Source organism: Protopterus annectens, chromosome 7.part0 (genome assembly GCF_019279795.1).
Source record: "Protopterus annectens isolate FY-2018-M chromosome 7.part0, PAN1.0, whole genome shotgun sequence".
NCBI classification, from domain to species: domain Eukaryota; kingdom Metazoa; phylum Chordata; order Ceratodontiformes; family Protopteridae; genus Protopterus; species Protopterus annectens.
The window spans coordinates 1,472,499,311-1,472,516,005 of record NC_056739.1 but is presented as its reverse complement, the minus strand read 5'-3'; the positions used below and the strand labels follow the sequence as shown (position 1 = coordinate 1,472,516,005).

The 16,695-nt window shown below is 38.5% G+C and overlaps 1 protein-coding gene across 2 annotated transcripts in view; it reads right to left on the bottom strand.

The window, feature by feature from the left end:
• The window catches only part of LOC122807082 (deoxyribonuclease gamma-like), a 925,207-nt gene that overhangs the window by 411,535 nt on the left and 496,977 nt on the right, over positions 1–16,695 (bottom strand). For both annotated transcript variants that reach the window (XM_044078020.1, XM_044078021.1), the window contains exon 4: positions 4,427–4,510. In XM_044078020.1, coding sequence (XP_043933955.1) covers positions 4,427–4,510 — 84 coding nt within the window. The remainder of the gene's footprint in view (positions 1–4,426; positions 4,511–16,695) is intronic.

Here is a 16,695-nt window from a genome sequence, read left to right as displayed (position 1 = left end):
TGATGTAACAAGAAATACTCTCTAGCATTTTGTAAATTAAAACATGGAAATGTCTGTTATTCTACATGTCTGTCAAAGGATAACTTCTTATGTAACACAATCCGCGGATATTGTTGTAGTTCATATGAGGTTATAGAGATTCCTTTTGGATCCAGCAGACGTTTGAGTATTAAGTTAGATTATCAGAAGTCAACAAATTCCAAATATGGGAAAATCTTCTTGCAATGGTTTATTTAATGTATTGGGTGATTTATGTCTTCATGTAAGCACAACATCATCTACATAAAGAGGGCAGTTTGAGACATTGTAAGATAGATAATTAAAAGTGAAAACAGCAGTGGTCCCAGCACTGATCTCGGTCTCTGAAATAGCATTGTTAAGGTGCACTAGGAAGGTCTAATTGTTGAGGTGTCCCTGTGAGACTTCTGTAGTTGTATACCCTGCCTCTGAGATAGCATTGTTAAGGTGCACTACAAAGGTGTAATTATTGAGGTAGTTTTGGAACCACTGAGCTACTTCTTGGCCTCATCTGCCACTGAACTCCTTCTTGGCGTCATCTGCCACTGAACTCCTTTTTGGCCTCATCCTATCTGCTAAAGTCATGTCTGGTGGTCCAAAGTTCAATGGCTCATTTAAGATGCAGGAAAATGACACATGTGAGTAGTACATTTTCCATTTTGCTACAGATTTGGCTAAAGTACATAATGCTGTTACTTTACTGTAGCTGGAACAGAATCCATGTTTTCTTTGTCTGTGAGTGTGTCATACTTATGAGTATATTCTAATATTTGCCTATAGCTTTTCCAGAACTTTGGCTACAGGGCAGGTGTTGGCAAATGGCAGGTCAACTGGGACTGTAGTGGGAATAGTAATTTTGGGAAGGGGCAATATTAATGAGTCCTTAAAACTGTCTGGAATGGATTTGCTAAGAGGGGTGAGATTGAATATATACTGCAATAGCTGACTTAGAAAGGAACTACCTACTGTCAGCATTCTGGGGTATAATATGTGGACATTGGGATTGTAATGATAGCATGCCTTTTTTTAAAAGTTATTGAATGTCTTTTTTAGAAAAAGTTTTAAAGTAGAAGGGTTAGGAGATGAAGGGGTGTTCTGGGGTGGACAGAAGAATGCTGTTAAAAGAATTTTGTTGAAGGGGAGGCTATGTTGTTTTTCTTGTACTGTAACTGTTCTACAGAAAACAACCATGATCTGTATTAAGTGCAGAGGATAGGTGGGGAGTGGCAAGATTTTAGTATGTTATTGTGATATCTATAGCCCTAGCTGGATTTAGTTTAATGTATTCCATGCTCTTCTGATTAATGTAATTAATATTCAGATATATTTACTTGATGTTGGATTGTTTACCCATTCAGAGATTAGGTAGTTCTAACCTCCATAACATTTGTATATTCACTGAATTCTATATTATGTGGTTTAGTCAAAAAATCTTTTCACTCTGCAGGGGACATACGTGGTATATAATACATTGTATTATATAAACTACCTCTCACATTAATTTTTGTAAGTAATTTTTACTCCTGAACTGATTTCTTAGCTTCTGGCATTTAAAAGTTTATTTTTACAAAGACAGAGATGCCGCCCTCTAACTTATTGGATCTGCAACAAAGAAATATACTCAGGAATTTGTGATATGTATTTTGCACCCATAAACCATCTTTTAACAATGATACAGATATCAGCACCCCCCAGCAATAAATAAATAAATCATTTTATTGTTGAGGCTTCTGACCTTTAGCAAAGGATGGTTCTTATATTGTACATTTTATTTCTCTTCAGAGCTTTCCATAAATAGTAGTAGGTGTGGGCATACTCATAGAGTGAGACAGTTTATGAGAGTTTAGCCTCAATACTCCATGTATACTTCCAGCTCTCTCTCTGACATTTAAGTTCATGTCAAAAGAAAACTACTTTCTGTGGGCATGAGACAATTAATGTAATATAACTTGCTATCCATCTAGACTTTGAAAATTAGCTCATGATGTACCTATATACTTAATTTAAAGTAAAGTCTTTCCTATATAAAAATAAAATATAGCTAGTCAAAATCTATTTTTCTATTGTTAAAGGGCCACTAAAGTGGTAAGTTCTGTAACAAGGTTAATCTTTAAACAAATGGTATGTGTTCTACTTTATCTAGGTACAGCTAATTGTAAAAGTACTTATACAAATCAAATATTAAAAGAAATATGCTGGAAAAAGTAAATAAAACTGTGGATATTATGGTATAGAACTACTGGGTGAAAAGATGTGAAATCAGGAGAAACTGAAGATTACTCATTTTAAGAGAAGGGTCTTCACAATATGACCCTATAGTGCTTACTAGTATAAGCAAATGAGATAAGAATGTGAGGGGCTTCTGAAGTCAAATTTATATAATGCATTATGTGTGTATGTCTACATAAATTAACGCTGTATTGAGTGTTTGTTTTTATATCTATATATATATAGTTGAAGCATGTACTGTGAAATGTTAGGTAAATGGGAGCGGATGGCAGTGTTGCAACTTTCACAGAAAGCTTTGGCGTTAAGGTTGAGTATGTATACATGTGTTTGTGGGTTAGGGCTATAGTAAGGGCTAGAGAAGAGGGTAGTTGTGTTGATATGCTTAGATATTTGTATGTTTGAAGTGTGTGTGTGTGTGTGTGTGTGTGTGTGTGTGTGTGTGTGTGTGTGTGTGTGTGTGTGTGTATTTCATGTGTAGTGGTACTCTTAAGGAAAGGGTGTTTAGTAACCTAATGTGTAGGATTGTATTTAAGGGCAGGGTAGGATTAAGGTCAGCACACATGAGTAAGGTGGTGCAGGGGTGTGAAGTCCCCTTGTCCACCGTAGCTCATATGTGCTAACCCTAACCCTTCCATTGCCCCTAACTCCATCCTTGTACATTAGAGTACTAAACACCCTTTCCCTAACAAGACCAGCATTCAGACTGCTTGTGTTTAAAAGTAGTGTTTTTTGTTTTGTTTTTAGCTGGAAAAGGAAACCGTTTTCCATTTTTAATTAGTTTATTTATACAAGGAAGTAAAATTTTGAGGAAAAGAAAGTATGATCTTTTTTTAGATTGAATGTGTTGCAATGATTTGTGTGCATGTCAAACAGTAACATACTCATGTACACACATATCCATTTTCAGTGTTTATCTTCAACCAAGTTAGGGTGAGAATAGGGACACAACCTATCCTGGCCTCAACAGGACACCCATCCCTCACAGAAAACGTGTATTCACAAGTCTACCTAGAAGCACCTTAGCATCATCAGTCAGCCTGCCTGCATAACTTCGAAGTGAGAGAATAAAATGGAGACCCCAGTGGAAGTCACACAAAGACGGGAAGTACGTGTAATCTTCATACAGAAAGCTCTTAAGCTAAGAAATGAACTGATGGCCCAACCACTTTGAAGCAATTTACATTTGTATGAATGCATATACGTGTGCATGTACATGCAGATGATACATTTTATTACATTTTTACATTATTTTGCTGTGAAATTAAAAGCTTATGACATATACACATTAAACAAAACAATATTTAAAGGACAGAATTTAAAAAAAACACAACTGTGTGCCTCTGAAAAAGGTGGTCTCTGCTTTCTCGCCACCAGACAACACAGACTAACACCATGTAACTGTGTCATAGCCGATATGAGAAGCATGAACATCCACGTCAACTTTTTCTTCTGATACCAGTTACAAGTTGTATATGAACCTTATGTGACCATGCAAGAAGATTCTCTCCATGAAGGAAGGTGAGACAGTATTAGAAACAAACTGCAACCAGACTAGTTTATGTATCTCATACTGGGCATAGCCAGGTGCACCAAAAATAATTTATGTCACTCTCCCAGTATAATGTGCAATTATCCTTCAGTATCACTTGTGAGCCCAATTTGGGAAGTGATCTAGGTGTCTGAATAAGAGTCATCAGCAAAAGGGAGAATGAATGAATGGAAATAGCTAAGACAACTTTCTGGGGGCTACAGACTATCCCCAGTTCCACTGCAACAGCACTCCTGGTGGAAATAATAGGAATTGCAGCAGGAGTCAGACTGGTAAATGGATCAATGCAGATTGCAGCAGGATTTGTTAAAAACATAGTCTGGACAATTACTGGAACCACTGCATATTCACTTGGAGAGGATAGTGCTAAAAGACAGGTCATAAAGGGAAGAAAATTAGATTTATACCTCATCCCAAATGAGAAATGAAGTGGTACTGTGACAGTCAGAGGCCTGCATTACTTGAAGTCAGCTAGAGTAGGGAATAATTCAGTCAGCTTCAGTTCAGCAAATATCCCTTTCAAATACTTTGGCAGCTGTGCATAACAAACAAGTACTGCAATCCCTTATAAAATGGTTTATTCCATATTATAATTAATGAAACATATAGTGACAATCATCAGGTACTTACCTGTACACAAATAAGTACTGCTCTTTGTATGTGTTCCTTCCAATGGAACTGCTTATAATATAGGAATAATGGCCTGATTCAGACCTGCAAAGAAAGGATGCAGTAAGTTTTAAATCCAATCATCAACATATACCTGGAAAATTCAAATACAATGCCTAGAAAAAAATGTATAACTACTAGTAGCCGATTTGGCATGTAACAATTTAGAAGAGGATTTATGCCACAAACTTGTAGCAACCCTGTGCTACTATACTGTTTCCCTAGTATCAAAGTGTTAGAATAAACGTTCTGGTGTTAGTCACAGCTACCTGATTTTTTTCAGAATATTAAATTCCGAAAAGTGTTCCTAAAATAAATAAAAAATATCCCTACACTTATTATAAAAGTAAATAGAAAAAAAATAAAAAAAAAAAATTTTGCAAGGGTGTAAAGTCCACCACATCCCTAAATAATATATGTATATGTGTGTATATATATATATATATATATATATATATATATATATATATATATATATATATATATATATATAAAATTTTACATTTGTTAACCGGATAGAGTCCGGCTGGGCAAGTAGCCCGTTTTCAGTAGAGACCTGGGGAGAAAAGCTCCACAACAATAGTACAAAAAGATTACAAACTTTTTAAAAAGATTTACAAACAATGTACAAAAAAACAACACAAAATAAATTAAAAAAAAACGGACCACATAGGTCAGCCGTTTCACTTTATTAAAAACAACCAAACGACTAAGCGCTTTCGCCAAAAACATACAATGGCTTCTTCAGAGTCATCTGGATTAATTAAAACTACAACTTAAATACTAATCAACAATTCAATCTCCAATCTAGACAATATGTTTTTATCAAAGTAGCTGGCTCTGAACCAAGTCTTGAAGGGGCTAAGATTGTGGAAACAGCCTATGGGTGTGGAACTGGGTATGACTGATTATCATGAATTGGGTTTCTTTTTGCATTTAAACAGAGTCTCTACTGTGGTTTACAAAATATATATTTTTATTAGTGGCTTTATTGTGGTGTAGCGCTCATCTGTTTTTTCTACGTTTTTTTTTCTACATATCATGAATTGATTGGACTTTTCGACAAGGCAGGGATGGAGATGATGTACATTATTATTCAAAATAACCAAAGTAAGCTGGCTAAACTTCAGGAAGAAGTTACATTGCTAAACAAGAGTACAATGAATGATTTACTTTTTAAACAGTACAAGAATAATTATTTGAGAGTGCTAAACAATGTGGATGATTTTGTGAAAAAGAATGTTAGTGTAAAACAGAAAAAGTTAGGTAAAGACACTAACGATTACAAAATGAATCTTGCTTACCCAGTGGGTTTTACCCACAAGAAGTCTGACTGCATGACAATAACAATTCGGTTGATGGTAATGAACAGGACTTTATGGTAGACAATGATATTGGTGAAACACATTTTCAGGATGACGATCATTTTTTGGAACAGACTTCCGAAGTGAGGAGGTTAGAAAGACTGAGGAACAAGGGGAACAGAGGGCACAGGAACTCTCAACAGAGTGGATACCACAGCAGGGGTAGCCGTGGGGGGGGGGGGGAGAGACATTAATGGACAATTTAAAGGACAATTCAAAGGACATTTTAACTGTGAATTCTATGGACAATTCAATGTTTTTTAATACATCTGTTAATACATTTGTTATTGTTTCAGATGATATTGATTTAAATGGTCATATGGTATGTGAAGTGCATAAAAAGCAGGGATTCGCTATATATAATTATACTGACATGGAGATTCAGGATGTTCACTTTGATTTGTTAAGCAAAGCCTAGTTTTCGTGTTGACATTGCTGACATTCTAACAAATCTGAAACTATACACAAGACAGTTAAATTTGAAAATCTTTTTTCCTCTTGTAATCAAGTCAACTGTACTTTGAAGAAAGAACAGTCATTACAGAGGAGAAATATTTTCATTCCCCCTTATCACCCGGATATTTTAGCCCTTGAGAAACTTTGTGAAAGAGATTTTAGAAAAATTCTGATCAAAAATAAGAGTGGCACTGATAATCTAACCCTGGAGGAAAGATCAGTTTTGAGGGATTTAGTAAAAAATAGAGGTTTCAGGTATATGAAACCAGATAAGGGTGGAGGGGTTGTAGTGATGACCACCATTGTTTACAGTTCCAGGATGAACGAGATTCTTAATGATGTAGACACTTACAATAGAGCATCCAGGAGTAAAATCAACAGGGCCTACACCAATATAGACCTTTATTTACAGGATGCGCTTTTTCAGGGATCAATAGATCAAGTAGAATACAACTACTTGAGTGTCAAACATCCAGTATTGCCTGTTATTTTCGGCATCCCAAAAGTCCACAAGGATGTGTATAAGCCACCATTTAGACCAACAGTTGCTGCAAGGGGCTCTCAAACTGAACCTCTTGCAGCATTTGTGGACATTTGGGCTAGGGAAACCCTGGACGATGCCGAGCATATTCTGAAGGACTCTTGGCATTGCCTGGAATGTTTAAAAACAGTAAATGGGAAGCCCACTACATATTTCTTACAATAGATGTGATAAACTTATTTACTGTAATAAGCCATGATCAGGGTTTGTATGTTTCACGAAAGCCTTTTAAACAGCAACAGGGTTGACAAAATTAAAATAAATCTTCTACTTGAACTGATGGAGATAATTTTGAAAAACAACTTTTTAAGCTTTGAAGGAGAATTATTCCACCAAAGGACAGGGGTAGCGATGGGGGCCAAATGTGCCCCTGTCTTTGCTAACCTGGTACTCCTCCATTGGGAAAACCATTATGTATTTACTTCAAAACTTATGGAGAATATCAGGCTGTACACCAGGTTTTTGGATGACATACTTATCCTATGCAAAGGCAATGTAACTCAAATCAGGGAGTTCATTGACTATTTAAACAGTACAACCTCTTTCATAGGTTCATAGGTTGGTACTAGGCTATCAGCCCTAAGGCCTATGCAAGCCTAGCCATAACAATTCCCTGGATATTTCTTCCCACAATATTTACTTCTCTGGGCCCCTGTATAGCAGGGTGACTGACATGATCCCCGGGGTGAATTTCCTATCTCCCATCCAATCATCAAGGTGCCTTTTGAAAAGGGCCAGTTTGGCACTCTGTTTTCCTCAGATTTACATACTCTTGGCATTCAGGTGAAATCAATTTTTTAGGTATTAAATTGATTAAGACACCACAACGCTTAAGTAGCAACATTTACAGGAAAGAAACATATTCTAATTCTTTGTTACATTTCAAAAACTGTCACTCTTTGCACCAAAGAAAGAGTATTGTTAAAGGACAATTGGTGAGAACATCCTGGTTAGTGAGCGACAACAATCTTTTTAAGGATGAGATGTGTAAGTTAAATGGTATGTTTCTTGAGAGGAGTTATCCCTTAAAATTGTTACTCAATGTTAAGAAAGAGATTTTGAAGAAAAGAGAATCTGTTTATACCCTGATTTTGAGAAATGGTTGTTTAGGTGTGCACACAGAGAAACTTTCCAAAACATCAGATGTGTGGGTACTGAAATGCAACACACTAGCCCCCCAATTGGTTTCAGTCTTGAACAAAATTTGGAATGTTTGTTTGGACACTAACACTAAATTAATATTGGGCAATATGCCAAAAGTTGTTTATAGTAGGGGAAAGAACATTAAAAACACTCTTGAAAAACACCACACTTCTATGATGTTTAAATGTGGTGCATGCAGATACTGCAGGTTCATAAATGATGGCCCCTATGTGTGGATTAAAGACTATAACTTTTCTATAGCATGTCCTGGGAAATGTAACTGTAATACATCTATGCTAGTGTATGTTGCAACTTGTACTGCCGGCGGCAGTTTTTATGTAGGTAAAACTATTCGCAGGCTTTGTGACAGGATATCAGAGCATTTAAGATCCATCAAAAACATGAAAGTGCACAATCCACTTTATTTGCATAGTAGGCATTGTGAAAATTTTAAGAAATTCATCTTTTTTGTGGTGGATATGGTCTACAACAATGGTGGTGACCTCAAAACAGAGGTTGAGGATAAGGAATTTAGATGGCAACTTAGACTCAATGCTCTGAGTCCGCCCGGTTTAAACAACAGCATCTCCCTAATGCCCATTCTAAAACAAAGGGCAAATGTGATCTGAGGGTGTTTTTGTCTAGTACATGTATGTTTCAGCGTTCTATGTATATTATTTAAACATATTTTATACTTGATACACAATTTACACTTAAACATCTATTTTGAAACCCCTTGTTCCTGACAATATATGGGAATGATTAAATCGTGTTTCATAAAACATTTTTTAAAAATATATATTTTGAGGTGAATATAAGTTGGATTAGCAGTGTTACATGTTATTAACGGGGTAGGTTGGAAGGAAGTGATGTTTTCATGATGTCATTTTCAGTGTTATCACTGATTGGTAAAGTTTGAATTGCTGATTAGTATTTAAATTGTAGTTTTAATTAATCCAGATGACAATGAAGAAGCCATTGTATGTTTTTGGCAAAAGTGCTTAGTCGTTTGGTTGTTTTTAATAAAGTGAAGCGGCTGACCTACATGGTCCGTTTTTTTATTTATTTTGTGTTGTTTAATGTCGAACTGGTCCTTTTGGACTATTTTTTAATATACAAAAGAGTTTAACAGTTGCCAAAAAAATCACAAGGGGAATGTAAAACAGAAAACATTACATTTCCTAAGCCTTATTGCAGACAGTAATATGAAACTCATTAGATATATAACTAAAATAAATCAGTGTGGCATTTTTATTTAGAGCGTCTTCTGTGTGGCAACATGCATGAAGAGGTGTTCCTTCGTGGAAGGTTGTGCATTAGGCCCGGCAAGCCAGCACGTAAAACTCTACTGCCAATCATTAGCGGACCAGAGTTCCACTGTGGTGACCCCTAACCGGGAAAAGCCGAAAGACACAAACAAACAAACAAGTAAGACAAGGAGAAGACAGCAGAAAAGAATGGCATGAGAAACTAACCAGGAGTATTACAGGAGCATATATATATATATATATATATATATATATATATATATATATATATATATATATATATACATACACACACACACACACACACACACACACACATATATATATATATATATATATATATATATATATATATATATATATATACACATACTAATTCCATGGTTACAGTGCAGTGGAAATATGGGGAAAAACATCAAATATACAGCATCAGCTTGCACAATCCAACACAGTTTGATTAGGTGAACTGCAATATTTAAACTTCTCTCAAGACTTACAATTGTACATAGGTTCATAGGTTTATACTAGGCTATCTGCCCTAAGGCATTTATAAGCCTAGCCCAAAGTTATGTGGCTTACGCCACCCCTTATGTTAGAAATGTGCCCATTAGTTTGTTGTGCCTCTGTCCAGCAGTGACACAGAGATGATTCCCGGGGTAAACCTACGATCTCCCATCCACCGGTCAAGATTTCTCTTGAACAGAGCCAGCGAGGTGCTCTGCCTCACATGGACCGGGATTTTATTCCACAGCATGGGGAGTCTCTGGGTGATAAATCTATCCCTCCAGCACGTCCTATTTATATCCGTGCTAAGGTTTAAGTCACTTGCTCTAGCGGTTCTGGTGGATTTGGATTTTTTGAGGTGAAGCATGTCCATTAATTCCGGGTTGGTCATGGCCTTGTATGTCAGGCACAGGTCACCTCTGAGCAGACGGTATGCAACTGAATAGAGTTGGAGTTTCTTCAGTCTGGCAGTATATGACAGGTTTTGGAGTCCCTTTATCCTTTTGGTGAGGAACTTTTGGGGTCTCTCCAATTGCTGCAGGTGTCGGGTGAGATACATCTCGAATGGGGCATTGTACTCGATCATTGGTCTGATAAGTGAAGAGTACAAGGGAACAACAACCTCACTTGATCTGGATGTGAATCCCTTCATGATCAGATGGGCAATGTAGAAGGTCTTTCGAACCACTTTAGCAACGTGAGTGTCAAACGAGAGGCCACTGTCATCCTGGGTACCCAGGTCCCTGATAACCTCTTCTGTGCTTAGTGGGTTGCCACCTATATGGTAGCTTGGGGTTACCTTGTTTTTCCTGTAGGGTATGACTATACACTTTTTTGCATTTAACTTCAGGCCAAGGCTCTGGCACCAGCTATCAGTTTCCGTGAGACCCCTCTGAAGGATGTCTGTGTCCGATGTACTATCCACTATGGCACCCAGTTTGCAGTCATCCACAAACTTTGTCAGCCATAGTCCTCCTATGTTTGCTTGTACTTCTGAGAAGTAGATGCCGAACATGCTTTAACAAAAGGTAGATATGTCAAATTAAACTGTCTTATTTGTTTATTGTAATGACAAATCCTTTTTGCTGTCATAAATAAAAACATATTCATATATATCTACAATGCTTCATAGTTCAACATGAATTCAGAACTTTTACATTTTTAACTTTAACTTTACATCAATAGTGTTCTACAACAGCTTCTCTCGTATTATCAGTGCAGCAGCACTTTCTCAGAGCAAGTTAACATTATTCATTCAAAGATAGTCCCGGCCTGTTTCTGACTGTTTCATAACAGCTTACAATAAATCATAACCTTACAGCCTTTCTTTATTCCCTGAGACAAAAACTGGATAAAACCATACTTATAGCTTTAATGTCGTCACCTCACAGCTTAATAATCTCTCTCACTTCTCCAGGACCATGTCTTCAATAAGCACTCATTCATTTCTTTTGAATATCCATCGCATTCAGTAAAATTGTCACTGTTAAGCTAACACCTTGTCATTCATGATGTTTCCTTCCTACTTTTCTCAAACATTCTCATCCAGCTTCAGAGATGTACGTATGTGTTATGTTGCCTGAAGACAATGCATGCTGTACTCCTTCCAAGGAATGTATTTCTTTGAAATAATCTTCTTTCCCAATAACTTACTCAGTATTCTCACTGCTGCATCCACTGCTGTCATTCTCCTTCCACTTTAGAAGCCCTCTCAGTCCGATGTAACATTCATCATATTCGCTTTTCTTTATCTTGTAACCTATCTTATGCATCTGCTTGATCACGTACCACATTCATCTCCTCCCTCCCCCATCACTATGTCAGCAGGAGGTAAGAGAACAATAACACCCTATACTTATCCTCTCTAATATACTGACTGCCATTTCCCAGTCCATAAAGCACCATAAGCACCAGTGAAAAACCTTCAGCTTGTTTAATCTTTCAGCAAAGGAGTGATCTTCAATATTCATCTTTCTCCTTCCATACATTTACACATTATCAGAGGAGCCATACTTTTCATGTCCCATCCTTCAAATATTGCCCTCAAGGCTCACCCTGCACTATAGGCTTTGTGTTCCATCAGCAGGAAAGATTTCCTGAGCTGTAAGGTAGTGTGTAATGCCCAGGGCATTATATATAATATGTCCGTGTGTTACTTGGGCAGTTTCCATAATTCTCACACTTAGTACACATCTCCCCTACAACAAAGGAGGGATGTCCTATATGGCCATCTGGATGGTAGGAGTGCATGCAAGTTAGACAGGCGCATCTATGTACAAAGGTAATATGGAAGTAGGAAACAGGCCACATATAATATATTATTTGCTGTATGTATGGTGATATTGGACATATCATCGAGCCCCCAGACTATGGAAGAGAAAGTCTACAACACAACCCATTTGGAAATGTGTAATATCATGGAGCATGTATTCAGCCTACTGAAGAAATACTTCCAATGTCACCTTGGGAGGGGACTACAATTCAGTCCCGACACAGCAGCTAAGTTTTTTGTTTTACATGCCATGCTACATAAACTGGCATTGTGCAAACAGCTGAAGCAGCAGGTGACATCCTGGTATGGTCTTCCAGACCAGTCATAACAGCAGCAGTAGTGATACAGTATGGGAGAAGTACAGTTACACAATGTCACTGGAGGAAAGGCACTCTCATACAAATACTTATCACACTAAACAGGTTGTCAGAAATATACACACCACACCCACCTCACATAGTATGGACCAGACACATAAACTCACATATACTGAGGCACTTAAATGTAATCTTACTAAACCCCAAAGGCCTCCCAGATGTTGCACTTACAATAAGTATCCTCAACAACCTCAAAAGGCCTCTGCAAAAACAAAACCTACCACAACACTTGCAGCCACATCTCATGGCATCCCAGCTTGTAAGCCCATAAGGCAAACCACCACACAGCCTGATATTTTGTTTATGAGAGACTCCATTTTGAGATACACAGATGTCTCACCCACCAGTCTGTGTAAGGGGAGGGTCACACATTGCTTATTAGGGCCCAGGATTGGCCATATCATGCATGCACTCAGGTCATTGAACCATAGGTTCCTGTAGGACTCAGTCAAAGTCCAAGTGGGTGTAAATGACTTGAGATGTACCTCCATGGAGTACATAAAAACAGACATGGTGGAGCTTGAGGAAAACATGTCCCAGGCTGGTATGAGCCTAGCACTGAGCAGCCTTCTACTTTCTGCAAGGATGATCTCACAATATGAGCAGAAAACAATTAACTTTAATACCTGGCTAAGTTTTTAGTGTCATTCGAAGGGGATACAGTATTTTTCAGCTTGGGAGGATGTGGTTGACAGACCACGCTGCTCTACCAGGGATGATCTGCACATGTCCCCTCTAAGCTTTTGAATATTGGCTAACCTTATGTACCATCATAGTGCCTTTTTTAGGCATTAACAAACTGATAAATCTTCCAACACAGCAAAAACCAATTGAAGAAAATCTAAAGGTGCTACTGTTCATTGCCATGAATCTAAACATAAACTTTACTCCCTGCAAGTTTTCCTTACCCTGCAGAAAGAAGACATCTGTCAAGTACTGAGACATGTTTTAAAGCTGTGAATAGCACCCTGGCAGTGAAGAGTTATAATACTTTCCACACATTCAGACCAGCTACTGCACAGGAAGGGACAAAAGGAGGAAGTGTCTTAACTTATATAAGAAACAAACACACTTCAAGGCTAGTCAAACAGCATGACAAGCTTGAGCTTCTCCATGGCCAAATTACAGTAGGCAAAGTCCCATACCATATCCTTGCAAGCTATAGGTCCCCCTCTATAACCCAGGAAACTCAATACACATACTTAAATTTACTACAGACACTCCCCATTCACACCAACACCATATTCTTCGATGACTTTAACTACACCACTATAAATTGTGAATCTTACATTACCCAAAACATGTAGTTTGAAAGAATTCTGGACTTTGTGACTACAAACAGCCTGGACCAGCTAGTCTATATGTCCACTAGTGGCACTAACATCCCTGACTAGGTCCTCACAAATATGAGAGAATGTTGCAACGCCCCACCCCAGTGTAATGTCGTCATTGATCAGGTCAGACCATAAAGCAGTTTCCTTTGAAATAAAATAAAGCACAGGACTGCAGCTAACCTTGGAACTTTTAGAATCATTCTAAGGCAAACTTCCTACTATTAAGTGACACCCTGGCAAAACTGCAAGCCTCCCCCAGACTCTGAGAATACTGCTGCTTATGTGGAATCATTCATGGAAACCCTGTACTATCATGTTAAGGGCTACATAGAGACAGCTGTACCTATCTGGAATAAGAATAAGACAAACTCAAAAAACAAGCCACCCTGGTGGAATTACAACATCAGTAGGCTGTATAACAAAAGGAAGAAAATTATGGCAAAAATTATGATGCGCAAAACCAAGCAAGGCAAAACTTCTCACATCGATTTAAACAAGCAACTCAGTGGGCTACTCAAATTTACCAAAGCTAGGTTTGAGGTAAAATATAGTCACAGGCCAAGGACAATCACAAAGCATTCTTCTGCTATGTCCACAACCTCAAAGGCAATAAACAACAATGTGTTGAACCACCAACCACCTGTACTGAGCCAGAAGATACAGCAAATCTATTGTCTGACAAACTTAGCTCCAATTTTACACCCCTCTCTCCTTCAGACACCCCTCAGGAAATATCCTCACCATAACTCCCTCAACTGTCACTAGGGAACAGATCCTCAGTGCACTTTCTTAGAAGAAGAACACTTTATAAAAGGGTCACAATAATATCATAGGATGCCTCCTTAGTAGCATGAAACATGACCTGTCAGGATCACTAGAATCATGATTAAACCACACCCTTCTGACAGGCTTCATGGCAAACAAATGGAGGACTGCAGCTCTCATACGGAGGATCATCTATGGGCCCAGGTAATTACAGACCCATAAGTCTGATATGCAAAGCCCTGGAAAGAATTATCATGGAGCTGATAAAAAATGTCATAGGAAAACTTCAGACACTGGATCCAACCCAATTTGGTTTTATCAAGGGCAGGACTTGCCTATTCAGCCTGGTGGAAATCTTTAAGGTTACCAAAGCAATGGATGAAGGCAAAACAGTACTTACTGTCTACCATGACCTGACTAAAGCATTTGACACAACATCCCTCTCAGGCATTTGTAGATAAACTCACACAATTAGGTATAAACCCCTAACCAGCTGGACCAAGAAGTTAGGATAAGGGGAGTCTACCTCCACAAAGAGGAAAGTTAATAGTAGAATCCCACAAAGCTTGGTGCCGTGGCAACTCATTTTTGTCATTTACTTCTCTGAAGTCAAGACCAATATCTAGGGCCTCTGGCTGACCAAGTCTGCAGACAATTGCAAACAGGGCAGAGTCATATAATCCCCCAATTGCACAAATACCCTCAAAGGAGACTTGACACAGACTAATAACTGGTGCCAAATTTACAGTCTAAAACTGAATGCCAAGAAATGCATAAAATAGTATTCTTTGGGAAGATGGCTACTCCTGGAAACAACCACATTGATAATATATCCCTAAGAGTAGACCCAGTGGTAAGGGATTTGGAAACACATGTAGATAGAAAACTGGCCTTTGACAATCATGTGCCTGTAATAGTAAGGAAATTATTCTATATTGCGCAACTTATAAACAGGGGTGTGGCATCTAGGTCCAAGGATGTCATTGTTCCAGTGTTCTTGGCTCTTATCAGACCAGTCATTGAGTGCAATGCTCCCTTTGGTATGTTTCTGACCAGGCATATGAAACAAGTGGAGCATCCCAACATCATATTCTACATGGATTGCCTCAGAACCTCATGCCTGTACTCAATCTCATGCAGATTGCTGAGAAGTGACCATGCCTAGCCTACAAAACATCCTCTGACCTTGCTCTGATGAATCTGTTGCACATACGCAAAACAAATATCATCAGAATTACCTGATCTAGAGATCTGATCAGGTCCTCATTTGTAACATAAATAGGACATGTTAGAGGGACACGCATGTGTCTCAGAGACTACTTCTTCCCTGGAACAGGCTTCCCAACCAAGTGAAGCAGAGTTCTTCCCTAACCCAATTCAAGAGTAACTTGGACCAGTGGGGGGGGGGGTCAGAAATTTACCCCTGGCCTGGCACCTATGTCTCTCGTAGATTGAGACAGCCTATAAATGCTTGACCACCCATTTCTAAGCTTAAATAAACACCTTAAAGTAACTCTAGGGTATCAAAATTTGTCAAATACAGTTGGGAAGCATGGCTAGGCTTAAAAAGGCCCCTGGGGTTGTTAGCCTAGTAATCAGCTATGAACATATGGATAGGGCAGGGTGGAGTGTCAGTGGTGGAACAGATATCATCATCATTAGTACCACATTTGAGGCAGGGGCATTCACGTTAAATTGTAGTACTGGCAAGAAAGTGGTGTCTGGTCCACAACTAAGCATAATGATACAGGCAACACAGAATACAATTTTACATGCAGTATTACACTTAGACTTTGCAGGAAAGTGCATGGTCTGACCACACAATGCATCACACACCACTATATGTACACTGGCAAGGGGGTGGGCAGGGCACAGTTTCAGCACTTGCATGGGGGGGCACAGAACAGGTGAGTGCTATACTACTCAGTGGGCTAGAGTCAGGGGAGGTGAATACAGAAGTCACATGGCCTAGTTGCTTGTAGGAATTTAAGAATCACATCTTCAGATGGTGGGGTGGATCTGCCATCATGTCACTATTGGCAATGTCCACTGTGCTGCTTTCCACTGTTGGAGCTTGTTCGAGATTCATTGTAGGGATGGCACTGAACACTGAGAGCTTGCACCCTGCTGAGATGTCCCAAGTACTGAGATGGATAACCATTTTTGACCATAACATGGACAACAATCCACAGGGTGGCAGACTACT